Below are 23,915 nucleotides of genomic sequence, written 5' to 3' on the forward strand. Positions count from 1 at the left end.
CCTTTTTTGGTCAAGTATAACTGGTTTCAAAATCAAACCATACAATCAGATCAAATTTAAAGGAATAGATCTAGAGTGAAAAAACGATGTAAAAACAAGTTCTTTCCGCGTCAAAAAAAGTAGGAAGAATAAATAAATTATGTGTGGTAAAAGGTTAAGAACTTTATTTCAATTATAATTCAACGAGTGCTAAATTCATTTGAAGCGATCCGATGGCCTACTGGTAGCGATCAATAACTCTTCAGAAACGGGTCTCAAATCTCATGCGTTTACTGCCCAGACGAACGAGCGACGGACGGAAAATCAAGTCAAGGAATCCAGAAATGAGGCTAGCCTAGAGCTCACGATATTTAACGGGCCTCAGCAGAAGAAGCAAATCGAAACAAAACAACATAACAATGATCATCTCGCGCCAACATTATCTTCGGCCAAAATACCCATCTCGTTACTCCCAGCAGTAATGTAGATACTGCCGCTCAATTAGCAGTAAAGCTACCCTGAACACTCACTGAACGGTAGGATTATGCACGGTGAAGATGAAGGGTGCCGAGAGCGCCAACCCAATCATTTGATTAACGAACGAAATAATTATTCACCACCGTTATCGTGATCATTTGCACGAGGCGGTTGGATCGTTGGATCGAAATTAACCCAAGCATAGGCAGGTGAAATAAGGTGAAGCTGACACGAATTTCGAAGTCAGTTGGATGGAAGTAATTTCTTTCCGAAGGGTTTATGTCTTTATTGTTTATCCGACGCTGCTTACTAAGCTTTTTAATGTTTTAACGCACTTACGCTGGGTGGCTAGAAATTTGAACTTACCTTCTGTCGACATAATTCGCTCGACTTCAACACGCTATTCGCCGACTACCACACAATCACATCAACACAATTAAGCTGTACAATATCTCGTAAGAGAAGGTGCGCGCTTCTTCTCATACAAATCAGCATACAACAAAAAAAAAATGTTTCGGAATTGAACAACAAAGCAGCATAAAATAGAAGCGATACAGCAATGTTTAAGAGGCAGATATCAACAGCATCTTCGTTATTATTATTTACATGCGGCTTTTCTTCCTGCTCCTTCGTCTCGCATCTCCTGCCGATTGACTTACGCATCTAATGATACAAACTAATGCATTTATGCAATACTGGTTGTGGAGGGTGTAAATGTGAAACGTGTAAGATGAGTGTCGTGGTAGGGTGTTATCGTTGTGGCGGGTTGTTTTGCTGAAGCCCCAGGCACCATCGATCGGGATAAGGCACCTTAACGCTGTCGATTGCTAGCAGTTATTTTCTCTCTCTCTCTCTCGCTCTCTCGGTGATGATTCTGCGCCTAAAGCAACCAACCCCAACGAAACGATCCTCGATGAGATTGTTAGTAGTAGTGGCTATCGTCGTAATGGCCGTAGTATCCATCGTGGTAATCTCCGTAGTGTACGGCCGGAGCGTGCTCGGTGTAGTGGGCCGTCTTGGCAACGTGAACTAGAAAAAAAGGTTGAAAAGCAAAGAAATAACTGAATTAGTCAGGGGAACGAAGACATTATGCGAAAATTGATCAGGAAAAGGAATGCTTCAAGTGGATAGGAAAATGTTCATTAATTGGAAGAAAAGGTGCACCGTGCAAGGTCTTCACCGAACGATTTGACATTTAAGCAACGGGCAGCTTCCGCACCCGCTGACCGTTGGTGAAGAGTCACGTTCCTGATCTAGATCGACAGGGGCAGTGGCAGCCACGGGCAGTCAACAGGTAGCCAAAAGGCAAAGAACATTATACCGCATCCGGACAGCTTGATCGTACTGTCACGGATCCGCACGCTTCACAGGCAAATCGATTGCGGACCGTAACCGAGCGTTCCCTCACGCGTTCATCATCGTGTTGAGGAGAAGAGAAGCCGGTGGAAACACGGCTAAACAAACTCGTTTGTCACAAAGGCAAACAAAATGTCAGTCAGTGCGATTCGATCGACGATTGTATGTTTGATCGATTCCACACACACCGGCCGGGATACCACGCTTCTGGTAAAATTCACCCGTAATTATATCGTTATGCAAAACAGCATAATCGCTTTCCTTATGGCATCTATCGCGAGCATTTCGCACGAGAGGAAAACGAGAAGCAAAAATCCATAAATCACGAAAGTATGATGTAAACTATGCTAATGGGTTCGTCGCTTAAAATTGACATTTGTTGAAGTCTTTTGATTTTTTCGCTGATCTTCTCGCTCCGCTTGTCTTCGCGGTGGTAAAATTATTACAGCTGTTTTTTTTTTATTGCTAATAGATATTTCGAGCTGACCTCGTCCTCTCGTTACATTCCTTCCATCGAGCTAGCCGGCAGATCGTGAGCCGGCGGGTCGGTTCTCATTTACAAGCGGATGGAGCGCATGTAATGGCACTCTTGTGGCGATCACGACCAACCGGCTGGCCGCCGCAACCTTACGAGACAGAATGGAAACACTCCTCAACTCTAGTGCCCAAGGAACACAACAAATCTCATTATGTTTGTCCAAACTGCCCGCATGCGGGTATGGCGGCACTTGTGTGTGTGTGTGTGTGTGTGTGTGTGTGTGTGTGTGTGTAATTAACCTTTAGCCAGCAAAATAATCCGGCCTGTTTACAAGCGGTTACATGCAAATTAAGAGAACTCTTCGCACGCGGGCCCACCAGTGACAGCTGGCAGAAGGAGCGTGTTGTGGCGAGCACAATGTTGCATTGTTCACTCGCCATCGATTCGAATCTCAAGAACAAATGGGTGTATGTGTGTGTTTGTTTTTCCACCCTGTGCGAAAACCTCACACGGTGCGTTTTGTCGCGCATCCGAATGTTGGATCGGCGGGTACTAGCCTTGACCTGATTATTGCGAATCTATTGCCCTGGCTTCTGGGCGAGTAGGCGTCGAGGGCCAACACTAATGATGTCCGTTGCGTGAGGTGCGACTCGAACGGGACGCCCAGAAGCCCGGTAGGTCGTTCTGCATCGGATGTGCAATCGGATGTTCCTAGAATGGGGCTAATTTGGCAAAAGGGCAACAGATTTATGATACGGCGAATTGCTTGCCTAACCTTGTGGTTTATGCTGGGTAATCCGATTCGGGGAGGCACCAATTCAACGGTCGCTGAATGAGGCTTTGTTCGCCTGTAGGGCAATTCAAGCTCGATTTATGATTATGATTTTATGTACTCAAGAGCTTCTTCCCAAGTAGAATAAACCCACCAAAAAAATTCTTTTCAAGTTCGACGGTTCAGATAATCATATAAGCTGACCTACTCTTGCATCGCTCATATTACTCTGATGCCGCTTTCGTAACTCTCAACCGTCTATGACCCGGAGCAAAAGGGAAATCCGGAAGTGGCGAGTGAAAGGACTCGTCGTGACAATCGAGATTGCAAACAATCTTATATCACGCCACGATCCGCGTACAAAAAGCTGCGCAGAGACTCTCACAGCTTCCCAGCAAAACGGCTCCGAAACCAGTCTAACTGGAAGTACCGCAATATCATACCGTCGGAACGGAAGAAAGCGTACCGTTGTGCCGAAAATCTCTCCCGACCTACGGGCACCGAAAACAATTATCAAATGAGATCGCGAGTTGTAAAAATTGATCGATAAAAAGGCACCCCGAACCGGTTGTCCCCCGCCCTGGTACTGTCTGGGCAGTAAAGTTACATAAAGATGGTTAGGGTGTTTACAGATAAAGGATTACTACGTCATCGGGCCACCCCATCATCGGTATCGTTATGAGTGGAAAAGTAGCTTTTTTTCAAACAATTGGTAGGCAACAACAACAACAACAACAGCCGGCAGCTTCACGACCATTGAGCGAGCAGTCGCTTCATTATGTGGTGTTTATTGTGTTGTGGCCTAGTTTTCTGAACTGAACACCGTAGACGAGCGATGCCTCGAACTGCTTGTATGTCACTTGAAGACGCCATGTTTCGGTTTGTTGAAGTAGGCTCGTGAAGTTACACATGCAGGAATGATTCCTTGAGTTCCTGTCGTTCGCGGTGTTGCGGTTTGGAGCATCGAAGAAGCGATCTACTACTTGAATTCTACTTACGGAGTGGTTCGTGAGCATAGACGACCTTCTGTACGACGGGAGCGGCTGGCACGTGGTGATGGACGGCCTTCACTGCCGGGACGACGTGCTTGACGACGGGGGCGTGTGCGTGGACGAGCGGGGCCGTCTTCGACACTACCGCGTTGAATCCGTTGATCGGATCGGCGGTGTAGTCGACGGTGCGCACCGAACCGTCCGGCTCAACCAGAGAGTATTGTCCTGACGGGAAGGGATGTAGAAATATTATATTTAAAATTAGCTTTTTTTAAACTCGCTAATACTCGTGAGCGAATGAATCAAATGAATTCATTAGGGATTTGAAGAGGATTGAATTAATTTTAATGAAACGATCAAATGAACCCTGAAATGAACAGCTTACTAAGGCATGATTCACTCAGGAGTATTTCAAAGCCACTCGTCAAAATATATTGTAAGGCAATTTTTTAAATAATAAACCCTTGTATGAGCACTCTAAAAAAATGATTATGTAAAAAAGAGGAAGTTCGGGCATGCAAACAGCAACACATTACCACCCTAGGGTGCGTGAAATATGCGATAATATCAACTAACCAATCTCCCAATCGCAGCAGGATCTCCATATCTTAATCTCCCGAACTGATCGCATCTCTTCCGAAGATCTGGCTAGGCTGCCGAATCGCTCGTCACGCGGGGCCATCATAATGAAGCGGCTAATTTTGCATACGCACGCCACATTATGCTGAATCTTCGCATCTCCGTACAAATACAATCGGCTGAAACCAATTGGCCATCCCGCACGTGGCAAAACGGTTCGCGCAAATTAATTTCCAGCATTGTGCTGTCCCAGGCAGCAAATGGGCGCCAAAAGCCAATTATTATGCAATTGTTGGCTCGCCCGGTTTTTCGTTCGCGCGTTTATACGCTTCACTTTGCACAATTTCTCACTTTCAACGCTTCTCCGCTTGTTTGCGTTAGGTGGGTGAAATTATGGTTCATTACCATTAATGCGCAAAAAAAGCCAGATTGGGTTTGGGAACGTTGGGAAAATTTACACCTAATTTGAACGGTGCGTTAGTTCTATCGGTGCCGCGGTTCGGATCTCGATCTGTGGTCTAAATCATCAGCCGAAAAGCCGAGGTCAACATAAACGACGCTAATCATCCGGCGCTTTACGGGGTTGGCGAAAAACAAAATCCCGCAAACCAAGTAGCAATTCACAGCTGAATGAATGGATGGCGTCGGTTGGATGAATGAATCTCCCAGCGAGCGAGCGAGTGGGTGCATCAATCGGTTTCGTTTATCTCCACTGGGTTTTTGTTTGTCCGTCCGCTGTCGTAAAACAAAACCCTCCAAATGGTGCAATCGTGCGAAAAGTGCAACCATTATGCGAAAGGGGGGAGGGAAGGGCGCTCACCCACGGGTCACATAATAATGAACGCGCGCTTCATCGGTGACGGAATGTGTGAAATATGGAACACTCGCGCTGGGATCTTTTGTTGGTTCGTTCCAACTCCAGCTCCAGTTGTCACTGATACAAGATGCAAGATGGTGCAACTCGGTACCGAACAAGATCGTATGCATCGTAAATGCATACATGCAATCGGGCTCTGTGTAAGGCTTTTGTTTTGCTGTTGTCTCTCCCTCGGGTGTTATTCTGCTGCCATTCAACCGATCTTGTTCTGTCGTAATGTCGACCGATGCTCGCCGAAGTGACTTATGCTGTTGGTTCGGGCTTACCCTTTACGACGTCTCCGTCACGAGTTTCGTGTTGCGACTTCACGTCCCCGGTGCTGTGGTCCGCGACACCGTAGTTGAACGCGTACTTGGGATGATCCTGCCGGGGGGAAAAGGCGAGAATAGTTGGATTGTTAACAGGTCGTTCTGAGCATGTTGCACTAGCGTTCTTAAGCATAAATCGGAGTTTTCTTTAGTATGGTTTGCTAGATTGATTGATTAAGAGATTCATTCTATGTTTTATTTGGTTTGTTTGAGTTTTTCTTTAATTTCGATTATCTTACTAGCATGACTGACCCTTTATTTTTAGTTTTTTGTTTTAGCTTGATAACTTTCTGTTAAACTCCTTTTATTTATATTTTTTAATAGAATGGCCTGGCCGTTTTGCTCCTTCTTTTGTTGTACAATGCTGTTTTATCAGATTTTTTAATTAAAATTACTTTTAATAAACCTTTTTTTTAAATCTTGCTTTAACTCTATTGATTTATTTAGCGAAAAAAAAAAATCATTTCTATGTTGCTTTTTGTAAGGAATTACTCTGTTTAAAATGTGTTTTTATCCTTGGGATGTCATAGGGTATTTTTAATCATTGATCTGCTTTATTAATTTAATTTATTTGGAGAGTATCGATCACTTTATGTTCAGTTTGAATTGAATTTTTAACACTTGTACTCTTCTCTGCGCCCTATTGAATAACTTTAATTTTTTCATCCTGTGTTGTTTGTTCATTCGAACCACAGGCCCCAGTGTTCATCGTAACATCACATCCACCCTGAATCACATACTGCTTTTCACACCAAACATCAACATTTCTTCATCATTACGGTACACCGTTTCTAACACTTCCTTCGCTATTCGCATTCTACCACCAAATCATTCTTAAGAACAAAACCCCTCCCGAAACAGCAACAAACAAAATGCTCACATAATAATCAACGGCGTATCCCGGACGGGCCAGCGCGCAGCTTCCGAACATGGCCAGGGCCAGCAGCAGTGTAGCACAGACGCGAGCAACCATTTTGTATATTCTTGGCAAACTTTGCTTCAACAACTTTTCACTTTTCTCACACTGTTCGCGGGGCGGGCAAACAATCACTTGGCCGATGAATGAGATGAGCACGGAGCACTGTTGACTGCACGGAGCGTGGCTTGACGAGACACTGTACTGCTGGGTGGTTGGTAATTTTGGTTTTATATAGTCTAGTGGTAACTGCAATCGATTGACGAGCCAGCGGTGACGGTGGCTGCGAACCCCTTCCAAACGGCACCGTACCCGGCCATCATCCCTTCCCTTCTCCGTCCGTTGCATGTGGCTCGGTGGCGAGGTACGCCGACTGACAGTGGCATTGTCTTCGGCGGGGTCTGTTTCTGTCACAAGACGAAACCAAGCGGACGGTGGCCAGCTGGACAAGGGATGAGGACATTTTCTTGGATGGCTGTGCAAGTGTATGTGTTTGTTTTCCCAGCAAGAAGAGCATGTTGATGATGAGGTGAACAGGGCATGTTGTGGATGGCTGTTGACATGTGCGGTGTCGATAGAAGCTTTAGCTGGATTAAAGGTGTGTTTTCTGGGATAAGGTTTTTTTTTAAGTATTAAAAGTCTCAAAAGTCAACTTTGTCAACTTTGTAATAATTATTAGAGGCAACATTGTATTACATTTTCTTTTGAGTAAACAACAGATTAACGTGCTGGTACAGGAATATTGGCAGGGTGTGTATTATAAACTATTAAAGATCTCTTGCCATAATGAAGTGAGAATATTTCCATCTATACGAGCTTTTAAGCATTTTTTAAACGGCTTCTCACCGTCGTACAAAAAAAAAAAGTGCTATGCTAATGTATGCTTACAGGTATACACATTTTAAGTAATTCTTTAATGAGCTATTAGACTTAAAATTTACTTTAAGTGACACTTACTTAAAAATTCTACAGTTTTATAATATTTTATTCAATTTTTTTACATACTTGTTTATCTTATTTTTGATTGATTCGTGAAAAATCTTACAGCTGTATTTTTGTGTTTTGTAAATATTTTGGAGAGCGTTTTATGTCGATTTTATCGTATCGTCGATTTTATCGTTTTCGACTTTTATATCGATTTTATCGTTGTTGACTGAGATTGTCAATTTTATCATATCAATTCAATGTATTGAAGCCTTTTTTGTCAATCTCACTTTTTGATGTTTATTTTTTATTTTTCAATAAAATATTTATAAGTTTATCAAAGAAGCAAGAATCAAGCATTTCATTGATCGTTTCTCTAATCATTACAGACTTTTAACTATCAATTTTTCAATAAAACCGGTATAATTTTAAACAGTTATTGATAATACTGTATACACAACACTTGCTAAATTTGTAAAGCATATAATATTATGTTGTCTTAATTATAATAAATAGTATAACAAAAATAAATTAATCCTCTTTTAGGCTGGCTCTACAACCTCGAAAGGTCTCGGCCTGCCGATTCTGGCTTTCTGTGACTTGACTTTACCCGTAGCAAAGTATTCAGTTCTGCGAACAGGGGAGGCGGGCTGGATGGGATTTGAACCCCGGTCCCCATGTGTCAAGACTGGCACCGTTACCGCTTCGGCCACCGATCGGCCTGAATAAAAAAAATAATATGAGAAGACAGCTATGAGAAGATTAATAAAATTTGTTCAGCACTGTTTTATTTAGAACGAAACGATTATTTCTAGATTTCTAAATCCCTTATCAACATCAATATTGTCCTCCCATACATCATTTCATCACTGTCACTGTGAATTTTGCACCGCCAACCAAGCTTTGTCAACAATAAAATGACAAAGCACAGGAATTGCGAAGGAATCATTTCGCCGTGGCACACTTTCCGTTCGTTTGCGCCAAGCACCGTCGGTTGGCCAAATTACCAAAATGACTTACCAATTTTTCGGCTCATCACATCAGCTCAGCCTTAAAAACGGCATCTATCTAATCATGTGCCCAACGCAGGCATCCCGTCGGTCACACCAGTCACACCGCGCGGATCGATGAAACCGCGGTGGCCAGAAGACATTAGGTCATGCCCGCGACCAGGGTATCGAGATCGTTGGTTGGTTCGTGATTAATTGCTGGCCGGTGGACGGTATGAAATCGTGATGAATTTCTTACTCCCGAGCATTACATCGACGGCAGGTCAATCGACCGGTCCAAATCTTGATCTTTACCCGAGAACCTCACGGAGCCGTTTCGCTGATGATTTACATTTTAAGTTCAAGACCATAACGAGCGACGGTGTGTTGTAACGCGGCTGACCCGGACGATGATTCGGCAAAGTGGTGAGAATTTTTGTGCACCGTGTACCCCCAGCGACAGGGAACCTCACAATCAGTGTCACATTTGACTACGATCACGTCACATTGCCGCTGTCCGGAGGGACATTTAATCGGATCTAGTTCTCGGGAGTTCGCGTCGGAGTCGTTTTCTGTTGAAGGTGTTGTTAATCGGTTTTTCGGGCTTCTTGCCACACGCAACCGAACGAAGCCTGGGTACGCTAGCACACCCTGGCAGGGTACAGCGGTGGGCGTTGAATTATTTTGAAACAATCAACAATCAGCTCCCAAATTAGTGGTTGATGAAAATTGAATCATAAGCTGCAAGAGGTGTGTACCGGGCAACACCTTCTCGGACGCGGGCGTTGTCCGGGCGAGGGCACGGTCCGGTGATCTATTATTAGGCCTGTGACCCAGTGGCTTAGCAGCGTAATGATACGCCCGGGAAGACCTTCGCCGAAAAGCAAGGAGTGGAAGCTAACGATGACAATTTTGGACCACTGTTTGGAGAGCTAATGCTGTTCCTTTGGAGAAAGAACCTCACAAAGAGCCCTGATCACCTAGGGGGGATTGTAAGAAAGGACCGAGTTTTGTATCCTTGATGCTGTGAAGTTGCGTGCCCAAATTTGATGATATTGAAGGTCGTTCCTTTCCATTCATAACGCTTCTCGCTTTCGCGGCTCATTCTTCATGCTCCTTATTCAAATCTTCCGACGGGTTCAAATCTCTTGAAGGCGCTTCAGCATGCGATAGCCACCAGAAAAAAAGCCTCTAACGTCATCCGAAATCGTTTCCCAGCTATCAGTCATCAGGCGCTTTGGCGCGAAAAAGATCGCATGCTAGCACGAGCAATCGGAGACGGAAAAACACAATGGAAACACTGCGTCTGCGCAAACAAAAAGCGCAGTTCTTCCTCGCCAACCACCGAAGGGAACTACCACTTTTTCTACACTTTGTTTCCCAAAGAGCGACTGAGATTGTTTGCCTTACTCGGTGGCTCGGGTGGCTTAGTGCATGCTAATTAACACCCCCCAAAAGACGGCACTGGGCACAGCTTTCAAGGCAGACACACCAGCCACCACACCTCAACATCAGCGACCAGAGTCTTTCGAGCGAGTTTTCACAGCGCACGATTGCACGCGGTTGCGGGGATGGAAAATTAAATGGCCCCCAAAACGATCTGCCCGATGGGAGAATTATTCGAGTGATATAAACCACAACCGACCCGTGCGCAATTATCGCAACCCCACACGGGGCACCGTGAACGAAAACGGAAAGGGTTTTGGGTAGGAAAATCCTTGAATTTCCGTCAACGTGCCGAACCACGGCGCTGTGCCAGGGCCCATCCCACACAAGGTTCTGAGAGCTTTCGCGTCTGCAAGTACACTGGAGAGGCATTCGGTGGAGGGTTTTTTTTCTTTCTTCTGTTCCATTCTGTACCGTTTTTTCTGTTTTGTTGTCTTGTGGTTTTGTGGTGAGCGGAAATGGTAATCAGTGCGAACGGTTAGATCCAGTGCTTGCATGGAAAGCGAAGCCCAGCGAAACGGCCTCACGCCGGATCACACAATGCATCCGGATCTTGTCAGGGACGCCGGTACAGCGTTTGTCAGGCCCTTGCCGCTTAAAGGTTGTTTGTTAAGGCGAATTTGGGCAATTTGTTTTAGATCACCGGTTGTGGGGCTCGGTTTTGCGATCGCGCAGATCAGATATGGTTCGAATCAAATGTTGATTACTTTATGGGTATGTTTTTGATGAGTGATTTTCAAGGGCTGGTGTTTTTGTTGGTGGTGAGAACGAAGCAAGGAAACATGACAATTAATCTGTGTTAATATGTGTAGTACAATAAGCTGTGTCCTTCTGAAACGTTTGGGGTTTTTTTTAATGCAAATCAATTCTTTAGTACTTTTGGCTGTGTAAAATTTATCTGAATCAGCTTAATTGAACTAGAAAATATTATATTAAATTTCAGTAACAATATTGTTGGGCTCTTGAAATTTTCAGTTTTTCGATGATTGAGTTTAAATGTTTCTTCGTGATTTATGATTGGATGATTCCTATGGGTTTTAAATAAGAATTCTTTTCACAAAATGGACGGGCAAAACAAAACGACTAGAAGTGTATTCGATATTGATACTCCTTCCGTTGATACTTTTAAATTGAAAATTATTCCAAAAAATAGAAAATGCATCATTAACATCTCAATTTCGATCTCAATAACATCTCAAAATTAATCGATTTGATATAAAAAAACAGCTGTTGGGTCATCAGCGCAATATGTTGTGATACTAAATTTGGCCGTAGCTTAAGCTCAGCTTCCAAAGTTCTACCAAGATCCCTAATGCTGTTCTGGGTGGTCTGGTGGCCGAAGCATCAGCGACACCGGTCTTCACACGACAGGATCGGGATTCAAATCCCATCCGGACCTCCTCACCGTACACAGGGCTGACTACTTTGCTACGGGTAAAATCATGTCACAGAAAGCCAGAAATGGTTGCAGGCCAAGACTTTTCGGGGTTGGTAGTGCCAAGGAAAATAAATCCCTCAACAAGCTGACGATCAAATGTTATTTTTGTGTTATCCTTGATTGATTCCGTATTCGGGTCACATTCCCCCATTTTCTTCCTCCGTGGTCCATTAAACAACCCGTAACGTTTAATGCATCAGCTAACCACATCACCGTTGATTGATCCACTGACCAGGAGGAATTCGTCCATCTGTTGGAGCTGCGAGCACCAACCACCTCAAGCTCAAAACAAAGATTCCTGAGACTAGAAATGACTCGCACGGATTGTCATAACGAGCAATAAAGGGAAGGTCGCGGCAATTATGTTTATAGCACGCCCTGCACCCTCTCGAACGCGGATGCACATTACGAAAATGCAGCAACCGTTTCGGTACCACTGGCCAACAAAGAAAGAGAAGAAGTAAGGGCCACCGTTGTTGTGTTTTTTCTTACTTTTGATTTCGTTTTCTGGAATGGCTTCAAATCTGATGCGGTTCGTGAACTTCGTGCACCACCCTTTTGCGGTCGGTTCACACAAAGACAACCCATTGTTATCAAATCGATTGCAGCGAATGCAGTTTTCCGACATTACTCATATTTCCCGTGGCATTGACAAATTGTGCCAGACCTGGCTGACATGTTTGTCATCTCCAGTTTGCTCTACTTTGCCGGTCTGGGTGTTCCGTCGCGCTCCCACACGGTGACCGATATTTAGACAGTGCAGCACATCACATTGTAGGAGTCACTTGTCGACCCGGGTCAGTCACGTTGCCCAGCCGCCCAAACCACCGGTCGTCCACCGAGCAAGCGAACAACGCCAGCCATCGGGTAAAGTGCAGAAGGAGCTTCACGGCATGGTACCAATTAAACAAAAAACGAAGCACACGGTGTCTCGATTCCTCCCACAATTCGCCGGACCGTCTAGCTGGCCTGTAATGAGAGGGAACGATTTTTACGACACAGCTTTGCTGCTTCGGCGACACTCTAACGCTTGGAAGCAAAAAATTATGCAATGGTGGCAGCTGCTGCAACCAACCAACAGCTGGTGCCAGTGTCCGGTCGAATTGGGTCGTAAAAAAGGACCACTTAATTTCAAGAGCAACTATCCGGCATCGACCTACGATTTGGTTGACGCTTTTTTTTTTGTTGCGCTTCGCTCTCTGTACTAGACGAATTGGGTCGATCGGCAAAAATTGTTCAACCTTGCTGATGGTGCCGTTTGTCGCCGGATGTAGCGTTTAGTTGATCGGTTGTTTGACACGTGATTAAGCTGCGTTATCTTCAACCCTCGATCCGTGTTAAAATCACGTTCAAACGGCCGATGATTAAACATTTTAATGACGCCTTCTTGGGAGCTCTTTTAATGGGGGTTGCCTTCTGTGTGCATCCCATCGAACGAGATTGGTGAATCATTAACAATGGATGGATTCTGTTTAAATTATTTTATGTAGCGTGGGTATGTTTGATATTGCAATAATAACGCATAAAGCAAATATAAATAATTCATTAGAAAAGATTTGATTCTTATTGAGTGTTACGAAACGACGAGACAGCCAATTGCAATTAAAACAAATAGATTGTTTGGGATTCATCCAAATTATTATGTTTTTTTTAAACATGGGTTATCATTTTTTTTATTTTTTTTCTATTTAGTCCTTTTCTGTAATCTCTTTAAATATATTTTTGTTCATGCTGCTGTATTTGTTTTTTTATTTTACCCTTTAGGTTTATCTTGCTCCCTTTATATTCTTTTTTTATTTTTATTTGTCTTGTTTTCTTCTGTTTTTAATTTATGTATTACATTTGAAACTTTCTTCTTCTCTTATTTCAGTTCCTAATTGTTCGTCATCATTTTTATCTTTTCTTGTTTTTTTTATCTCTTTTTTTACTATGGCCCGTATTGCTGAATTATCTACTCTTATTTTATCTTACAGTGTTTTTCAGTTGATAGCATCCATTTTTAGTGTATTATCTTTCAATGAAATGGCAAACACAGCTAGTCGATATGAAAACGGCTTCAGATGGTAAGGAAATCAAGTACCTATTATTGTCAGATGATATTGTCATAGTGACCGTTGATATTGCACGCCCTTAGTCGAGCGCTGAAAGGACGTATACAATATCAAAGGCTACTATGACAATATAATCTGAGGACTTCACAATAAAAGGGAATTGATTTCCCTGTCATACGAAGCCGTTTCCATATCAACTAGCATTGTTTGCCATTTCATCTAAGGAGCCTGCCTTCAAAATGGATGCTATTGCCTTATCAACTGAAAAGCCCTGTATTTACTATATCCATTTTGTATCCTTCTTTGTAAATTTTGTTTGTTCTTAATACACATTTATTATTCTATATTTTTAAGCTTATTTATTGTAGTTTTTCCTTCAGCTTGAATTATATTTTTTCTTCACTTCTAAATTCAAACAACTAAACCATTTTAATAGCTGTAGAGTCTTTGCGGCTTTGCCAATGGTTTCCCTTTTAATCGCGCAATTAGCCATCGGTAGCACTGCCCTTACCCTCACCATTACTATTATTACTGCGTCCGTATAATGTGTGAGAACGGAACATGGCGAATGAGTGTCTGGAGGTAATAAAGGACCAAGGTAAGTACCGTTGACACCCGCGTGTCAGAATCGGCCAAAAAGAAGCAGCACAGCACTATTTCCAACCTCAAGAAATCACGCTCGACAGGCACGGCTAATTCCTTCCAATGCCACCGAAATGTTGCGCTTTCCGAGTGATTATTGCTCCAGTAACATTTCGGTACGGCCTGATCTCCACCGCGTGCAGTAGCACGAATCGCAAACATGCCGCAGCCCACATGTATGCCTTCATCGTTGTGTACTTGCTCCCTTCGTCAAAGTTTATGTTTTTTTTTTGGTTTTGAAGAGGTTTCGATTGTTTCATCTACCGTCGGATGAGATTTGAAACACACGTCAGCGGATCCGTTTGTGGTACAAATTTAGAGCATCTGGTGGGAGGCCAAAGTTCATGACCAGGTGATGGTGCTTCGAAGGCTCGTTTTTGCAACACATCCTCCCGGGTTTGGTGGAATGTCAGGCAGTCTTTGCCGATGGACCTAACGGGTGTCTTTTGCGCCTGTAATTGCTCACTGGCCACGCTTTATGACAGAAGCGGTACAGTTATGGACTCATCTGCATTTGCACCGAACCTGGGAGGGAAAGTTTAGTGTCCAGAGTTGTGGTTCGGAGCCTGAACAGCTCGGCTCTATGTTAGGAGGATGACATGGAGGCAAAACTTTAATGGTGCCAGCTGATGCACCCTCGGCCAGTGGAACAATTACTTGCGTTTTGCGCAATCGATCTTGGCTGGAAAGTGGGTAACGCTTTCGGTGGAGAAGAAATCATCTTCGTATGTGAACAAGAGCGTCGTATAAGAAATGGTGTCAACGAAGATATGATTTTCTCTAGCGATTTGAAATAAAGCCAATATGGTTAAGATTTTTCTTTCTAACTATATCATGTTAGCTAATTTCGATTAGTTTTACATAATTTAAAATTATCCAGCTCAGATTGATATTACTTTCGCTGCTAGTTGATATTATCCATCGTCACCGCACAAAACGCTCGCGCGTGACCCGGCCCGGTCTGTCGGTAGTAACATTACCAATTCGCCTAATTGTGACTACGTTTTTTATGCTTCTACCGTACCGATGCGGCGATTGCGCAAGCACTGAGCAGCCTCCGCTCGTAAAACTCTCCCCCATATGCACACGCATGTTTTACCGTCAATTCAATTAATGCCATCGAATTGTCGGATACATCGAGGCGATGGACGTTTTCGCTAAGACGAACCGAAACCACGAAAAACAAATTCATGATCGAATGGAGAGAAGAAAAAACATGCTCATACAGAGACACACGTGAGCTAGAGCTAGGAGCTTAGCCGAGGCCGCCAACGTTGACAAAACTTGGGGAGCCCGGAGAGTTTTTCGGACTTGGATTTGCAACATGTTAATTATGAGGTTGCGCAGTGAAGCGCAAAACGATGACGATCGGCTACCCTGCGATACGTTTTACGTGAGGTTAATTCTTTTTGGTTTGAGGCAAGCTGAAGGTCTTCGGAGAAGAATTGGAGGTGTACTTTCTTGCATTGTCTGCGATGTGCATCGCTGAAGAAGTTCGTTTCGAAAGAAATGTTATTATATTGAATTGTTTAAATGATTTTCTTATAATTTGAATCATAAAAAATCAGAATACTAAAAAACCAACTTAAAGCTTTGCGAAAGTCAATATTTCTTATAAATAATGCAAATTTCAAAAATATACTTTTACACAGCTCTTCATGGACTCTTGGGTCGTGCCTGCAATTCCTAGCTTACTAGACTCTTTGATACCACGCAGTTGGATAGTAATTTCTCCCAACATTTCGTATGGAATTCGAACCCTGCCGTGTGAAGACCGGCGCCGTTCCTCAACATTTAAAAGTATAATTTAATAAGATAACTGAATTCAAACATCAAAGAAAAATATACTGAAAGAGATAACCATTGAGCAGTGAATGCCCGGCACAAGGCATATAACAGGAAGAAAATGCCTTGTTAATTTTTGTAAATGTTTGTGAATTTACTATTCATTAGTACATGCTGTGTTGACAATGGAATTATTTTCTCTAACCTTTCAAGCTTTCAAATATTTTTCAAAAGTTTGGCTATTTCCAACACCCGCTAATCTGGTTTAAGTCTTAATTGAGAGTTGAAAGATGAGTAATGAATAAGTATAACTAACTGGAAAATGGGGCTAAGATAGAGTTAACCTTACCAATTGCGTTATTATTTAACCTCATTAAACTAATTCGAAAAGCTAATTAAATCCAATATTAGTTATCAATCGATTCCACTCCCAATAAAAGGAGAACATTACAGCCAATTTGCATCTCGTAGCTCGCGCGTTACGGAATCGCTCGTCCAACTACAGTTTTCATCGCCACCATCGGCAGCAGACCGGGTTCGATTTGTTCCTGTAACATAGTCACCCACTGCCCCAATGCTAAGAAAAACTCACCACACTACACGGACACACCATCACAGCCGAAGAAAGCAAATGAAGTGGAAGACGTATCATCAACGGCATTGCTGATGCCATTTGCCGAGTGACATAAGGCGCACGGTTCCCTGCTTCAGTGGCACACGCCAACTGCGCATAATCCATTTATCGACGGATAGGACTACTTCTTTCGTCTAACCGATCATCACCGATTCGATTGGTGGCTTCTTGTTTTCTTTCTGTACGATTTGTTCCCCGCGCAAGGTGTGTGTGTGTGTGTGGACTGAGCCTTTCGACACCCAGTCGAGCTGAGCTTACCCATTTTCCACCTGCTTCACGAGCGGTGACTTTGAATGGCTTTCCTAATCGTAATAGATCTATCAACCCAATTCCAATCTCTGGAATCCGTACAAAGCCGGAGCAAACCGATCTTGCTATGTGTGGCGATCGAACGCTGGTGCTCTACCAGTCTGGTTGAAAGATGAGTCAATGACGCTGGGTTCCAGTTATTATTTAATCACCTACCTTCTTTCTTACACTCCCGTATCGTGGGTCCAGTCCGGTTGGCATGATTCAGCCGATCGTTTATAGGTGGGTTCCCCTTACTTTGTTTTTTCGCAATGATAAACACAATCCTTGGAGTGGGAAAATTTGCATTACCCGTCATGCGCTGACAGGCTGGTGGTGACTGTGAGGAGTTGGGTGCGAAAAACGCTCACGCCCCAAAAAAACGGTTGTGTTCCATAATAGTCGTTACAAGCGTCGCGATACCAGCCAGCCGCTGGGCCATTAAGTGCACAAGGGTGTGATAGTAAAAGCTCACTTTACGGTCACTTTAAAGGCAAATGAAGATGATCAATTAGACGAAACACCGTCGTGCGCAAGCCGAGAAGCGCCCGGTAAAACATGTTTTCATTTGCACCTCGTTCAAATCACATAAATCAAGCCCCGAGAAGACTGTGACTGTGGCGCAGAAAATGGTGGTTTGTGTTGCGTGAACTCCTTCTGCACACTCTGGAATCGATTGTAGTGCAGATGCCTTGATAATGATCGTCCCCGGTGCTTCTTCAAGATAAGATCATTTGGCTGCTTAAAACAGACCTGCTTGACCTGTACCATTAGCTGGCTTGTTTTGCCACACGAAACAATAGTCAACCGATGAAGCAATGCGATATTATTTAAGCCACTTACGCTAAGCTAATCCGTGTCTCGGTTGTGAGACAACTTTTTTGTCTACCGCTATCGTTTTGCAAATCAGCCGCCAGTGAGGGATGAGAACCGAAAGTAGTGCCACTCGTCATGATAAGCTTCAGCAAACATGGGTGAAGCAATCAGCAATCGTTTAGCTGATGTGAATTATTCGCACCGGCGTACAAATATGCAATCGAAAGCGGAAGACAACGACAACAACGACCGTGGATGATGTTTTTTTGTTTCTCTAAGGAAGAACACGGCATGGCACACACACACGCTTTAGATGCCACCCAAAATCTTAAGCAAACTACCGAAACGACCTTCCCTTTTTAGCGACTTACCGAGTGCGATGAATGTGCAATGTAATTAAATCGTTGCAATAAAACTTTATCAACCACCATTTGTACGGTCGGTTGCGTTGGAAATTAAATATTTGCGGCAGTTAGCGACGGTAGCGCGACGGCTTTTCCATGCCAGAACCCAACTAAATGGCACCGGCAGCTAACCGATTCAATCAAGCGCAACGAAAGTGATGGGAAATGACGAAGCGGTTGCCAGCGGATGGCGGTCTGTTTTTTTTTGTTTTGCGAAAAACTGCATGATTGGTTCCGCTGGTAGCGAATCGGTATGCAGAACCGAACCAGAACGGCTTGATTGAGTTAGAGTTAGAGAGAGGACAGATCCCACTACGGTACGATTGCTTCAGCTGGATTGGAATGCGGATGGTGTGACCAGCGCTTTGTCGCAGAAATAGAAAGGAATGTGAGGAAATAAAAGAGGAGATTTATTTACAAATATTTTCAAATATTGTGTTCATTTTAACTTCGTTTAAGTTAATTTACTGCAAAAAACAACAGTCCCAAACAAACACATTGCAATACCCTTCAAGAAACGACAGCGGTTCACGAATCTCATTTGTGCGCCTAAATGTATGCTATTATCGTTACATTTTTAAGCGTTTTTGTTTCATTTTCAAGCGTTTTGTTAATAGCAGGAAGTGGAGAATAAAAATTATTTTTCATTGACAATGAGTTGTACGTTCAGTTTTTCAAATGAATAATTGACACTTAGGAAACTGATTAGTATAGCCTGGAAATTCCTTTTATTAATGCTGAATCGCTTTATATGGTAGAAGCTTCCTCTATTGAGCTATGGATTGCGTAGCAAGCATTAATTTAAGGCATAATTCAGCTGTGGGAGCTGTTATACTAGAAGTTAAATTTTAAATTTATGAGTAACAATTTGGTGATACATTTTTCAACATTTGAAGCTTATTAAAAGCAAACTTTTCGTCCTGAAATAATCGATTTTAAAAACAATTTCCTTGTTCATTTTCATCCGGGTTGTTTCTTACTTCGATCTGTTGAAATTTTTCATAAAAAGTGATTTAAAAATTTGTTTAATAAAATAATATTCATTAGAGCGACAGAATCAGACAAATACACACCCGGAACATTCTAGTACAAAAAGTCTTCTTCTTCTTCTTCTTCGCTATATGAGAGAGGAATACATATCCTCCTATGTTTAGTGGCAGAACCATCTCTACATAATCAGAGGTTTGCCTCTCTCTTGTTTGTCTTTGACTTCCCTGAGTCATATCGACGTATTAATATTACGATTAATTCGGAATTTGGGTTTGCGTTTTGTTTTTTGTTGTTGTTTCTCTAGAATTCGATCTTGTTTTGCTTTACGTACTTCGCTATTTGTTTCATCATCGTTCCATCCCTATCATTCCAGTGTGCCATAAAATCTTCAGTAGTTGAACCTAGCGGTGGGTCGAATCTTTGACATTCGAATATTAAATGTGTAGCTGTTTCTGGTACATTACACACATTGCAGTTTGGGTTATCAGATAGTTTCATTACATGTAACCAATATTTTGCTAAATCATGGCCTGTTAAGATTCTATTGCCCCTCCTTATTTCGTTTGCAGTTAAGTCGATTTCATGATGCCACGGTTTACTTGTAAATTCTTGTTGATATTGTTTGAATTTTTTACCTTTTTCTTCGCATTGTTCTTTGTACCACTTTTTTGTGTCTTCTAGCATTTTGTTTTTTGCTACTATTAAGGTATCTTCTAATCTTAACTTATTTTTTATGCGAGTTTCTGATTTAATGCCTTCTTTGGCTAGTTCATCGGCTTTTTCGTTACCTGGGATACCCACATGTCCAGGGATCCATCTGATTTCTGCTTTAGTTTGCTTACAGTACTTTAATATGTTATGCAGTGGTTTTTCTATGTGTGAGTCTTTTTGTGCTCTTGTGATAATTTGGCATGCTGCCTGACTGTCTGTATATAGTATTGGATTTTTTATTTTTGTGTCGTGAGCTATTTTAAGGGCTTTTTCTATTGCTGATAATTCGATAGATGTTGTTGAAGTTAAATTTTCTAAACGATATTTGTAGGTGTGAGTCTTGTCGAGAGATGTGATGAAAATTCCTATGCCTGCTCCTTCTACCGATCTACTACCGTCTGTGAAGATTATTGTGTTTGTTTTTTGGGCCTGCTCGATTTCGTTTATATATTCTACTTTCATGATTTTTTGGTCGTGAGGATTCTTTTTTGACAGCCTCTGATCGAGTTTAGTGCGTATTTTTATCTCCTCCTGTACTTTGTTTAAGGTTATATCAGCCATTTGTTTTATGGTCTCTTTGTTTTCCGTGTATAATATTTCTAGGTAGTTTTTCTTCCGTTTTTTTCTGGTGCGATTCCTCTCAAATTGTTTTTTATGTATGGGTGAATATAGGATTGTTTTAAAGAGCTCTTTCGTAGCTAGGTATTTAGTTCTGTAGCCTAGGGGTATTTCTGCATTTATGGCGTAAAGTGTGTTGATCGGGGTAGTTTTTGTGCAACCTGATACCTTTCTGATAGATTGTGCGACTATTGGGTTCATTGTGTTCAAATGTTGTTTTTTACCATTTCCTAGAATGGATGCTCCATACTCGAGTGTTCCTTTTACTATTGTTCTATGTACCGCGATCGTTTTCTTTGGGTTAAGATTATTTTTGAAGTTGCAAATGTGTTTCATTACATTAAATTTGGTGCGGGCTTTGTCTTTTTGTACTTCTATTTGTTTACGGAATGTTAGCCTACTGTCCATCCATATGCCTAAGTATTTGTATGTCTCTACCCTTTCAATAATTTTTTCCTCTATTCCAATCTGTATGTCTTTTGTTTCAGATTCTGTGAGCCAAATTTTGGTTTTTTGTGTGTTAATGTGCAGGTGTAATTTTTTTGCTGTCTCAACAAATGAGTTCAGTGCCTCTTGTAGTTTATGTTCTAATTCTTCTGGTGAATTGCCTGATTGTATGATTGCAAAATCGTCCGCGTATTGTATGATTTCTATGTCATTCTTGTTTTTGTTGTTGTGAAATGATCGTGTGTATATGTTAAACAGAGTAGGGGATAGAACATCTCCTTGCGGGAGCCCATCTGATACCAACTTCCGAATCATGTCTCCTTCAGCTTCTATCTCTAATGTTCGATTGTTCAGGAAGCTTGCAACCCATCTTGTTATATCAGTAGAGATATGGGTTTCCTTTAAAATTTCTATCAGTATGTCCGTCTTGACGTTGTTGTATGCATTTGTTAGATCCACAAAAACGACTGCCGTAAATTTCTTTTTTCTTTTGTTATGAGAAATTTGGTTCAATAGGAGACTAATGCATTGATTCGTGGTTCGTTTTTTCCTAAAGCCGAACGAAGCATCCGGGATTATGTTATTTTGAGCGATTTGTTTGTCTAGTTTGCGTAATACTGCCGTGTTTGCAATTTTTGTTATTGTTGGTATCATGGCTATTGGTCTGTAATTGTTGATTACATTTAGATCTTTGTGTGGTTTCGGGATCGCTATTATTTTTATATGCTTGTACCGTTTTTTTAACCTTCCTACCTTCCACATTTCATTGATTTCGTCTATAAACTTATTCGTCGCAACAGTATTGAGGCCTTTTAGTATTTCATAAGATATTTTGTCATTGCCTGGTGCTGTGTTCTTTTTTCTTCGCAATATATCAATCCACTCTTCAAAGCTGATTAGTGTTGGTGGTGTTTCTTCATTGTATATTTTTTTGTTACCTTTTTGATTTTTCTTAAAATTTGTTCTCATGAACTCTCTTGCCGCTGATTTACTTTGATGAATTCTATTTTGTTCTAACGGAAATTTGGTTTTTCCTTCCAAGTTACCCAAAAGCTCCCACATTTCTTTACTATTGGTGTTCATGTCAAGTTTGTCTAGTTTCGCTTCAAATTGTGCTCTTCTAAATATTCTTTTTTTATACCTGAACATTGCATTAGCTTTGTTGTAATTGATTTTGTTTTCTACAGTTTTGTTTCTGGTAAATATTTTACGCGTGCGGTTTTTTTCTTTCCAGGCCTTTTCAGTTTCAGAGTTCCACCATATTTTTGGTTTTTTCTTTTGTACATGACTGTGCTTCCGTATTTTCTTTTGAATTACTTTAATAAGCGTGTTTAGATTTTCGGTCCTGTCTGGTACAATCTGGTTGATGTCACACATCAGTTGTTTTTTGTTTACGTATGTTTTTTGCCTCGCTCGATCTTTTATCTGTATATTTGTTATGATGGTTCTATGATTTGTGGCTCCCATGTGGTGGTCTAATACCTCTCGGTTGCTCTTAACCATGATATCTTCCGATACCATGGTAAGATCAATTGCCGTGTTTTGTTTTTTTGCATCTGTGGGAATATATGTGAACTCACTCTCGTGGAGCAAGCACAGATTTGTCTCCTCTAATACATCCACTAGAAAATTGCCCTTGCTATCATTGTATGTGTTACCCCATATAGTGTGGTGACAATTTATGTCAGCTGTTATTACAGTTTTGTTTTGATGTGCGTTTGCTGTTAGTATTTTTGTCACGACGTTTTTGTATACACTTATCGGTGTGGATGGGGCCGCATACACACTAACTACATTTAAGTTTAGTTGGAGTAGCTGAATTTCAGTAATTTGAATATATTCGTTTTCTTCATATTCTTCTAACACTTTATATGGGATACCTTTTTTTACGTAAATTGCAGTTCCACCGTACCCGTCTTTTCTGTTTGTGTGTATTAGATTATAATTGTGTATTTTGGCTTTTTGCGTATTTGTGTCGTTGAGCCACGTCTCCATAAAACATCCGACAGTAATGTCCATTGCAGACATAAGCCGTAATATTTCTTCTTTGTTTTTGGTCACACTGTTTATATTACTTTGTAAAATTTTTAAACTGATTAGCGTCATTTAAAAAAAAAAATTTTTTTTGAATTTTATCTTTTCTTTTTCCTTTTTTTTTTAATACGTCGTTCAAACTTGTTGGTCACTGTTATTACAGGTTCTCACTACTATTGTCACGGCTGGGTTTAGGTTTCGCTGGTCGCCCCCTTCCTCGCTTGATCGTTTCTTTTTGTTCATCTTCTGTTTCAACGGGGAAAGGACGCACTAGTTTGGGTCTGTTTATTGGTGTAAGTACGGGAGAGATTGGCGAAAGTTCAGTCATCACTACGCTCGTTTCATCCGCAATTTCGGTTTGTAACTTCTCTATGCGTAAAGCTAGAGATTTTGATGTGCATGGTGTCGGCGATGTATTTGTAACCGCGGGTTTAGGCGTAGTCATGAGTGTGGAGGTTTTGCTCGGATTACTTTTGCTTGTGTTAGCTGTGCTTACTGCAGCCTTTGTTGCATCCGCATAACTTAACCTATTTTGAGCACATGACACGCCTGGATGTATCTTGCAGTTGCAGAATCGGCACAAATGGGCTTGAGTTTGATAAGTTATCAAAACTTTGTGTTCGCCTCCCAGGTAGGCCGTGGAAGGGATTGGGCTTTCTACTTTCATACGGACTTTGAAGTCACCCGTCTTGGCTGCGTATTTGTAGTTGGCTCCCCACGTTGTTGGCATGACACTTTTCACGTCACCGTACTTTTGTAGGAGTTTGGCAATATCGTCCTTTTCTACTTCCTCCGGTGCATCATACACCCTAACTTCCACTGTTCCGTCTGCCATTTCCACTGGGATTTTGTACGTTTTTTCATTTAGCACGATTATCGCTTCTGCGGCTGCAAGCACTGTACGTTCGGCTACTTCTTGGCTGGATACTTTGACATACACGGTTGGTTCCAACTTGCAAATTTG

The 23,915-nt window shown here is 42.0% G+C and overlaps 1 protein-coding gene across 1 annotated transcript; it reads right to left on the reverse strand.

The window, feature by feature from the left end:
- Positions 1-1,014: 1,014 nt before the first annotated feature.
- Positions 1,015-6,934, reverse strand: LOC118512634 (larval cuticle protein A2B-like). Its single transcript, XM_036057330.1, has 4 exons — positions 6,699-6,934; positions 5,777-5,873; positions 4,061-4,279; positions 1,015-1,485 (listed from the first exon to the last, which is right to left on the reverse strand). Exons 1-4 carry the CDS (start codon positions 6,789-6,791, stop codon positions 1,379-1,381), a joined length of 516 nt encoding a protein of 171 aa, XP_035913223.1. The 5' UTR covers positions 6,792-6,934; the 3' UTR covers positions 1,015-1,378.
- Positions 6,935-23,915: the final 16,981 nt, after the last annotated feature.

This window comes from Anopheles stephensi, chromosome 3 (genome assembly GCF_013141755.1).
Source record: "Anopheles stephensi strain Indian chromosome 3, UCI_ANSTEP_V1.0, whole genome shotgun sequence".
In the NCBI taxonomy this organism is placed as follows: Eukaryota; Metazoa; Arthropoda; class Insecta; order Diptera; family Culicidae; genus Anopheles; species Anopheles stephensi.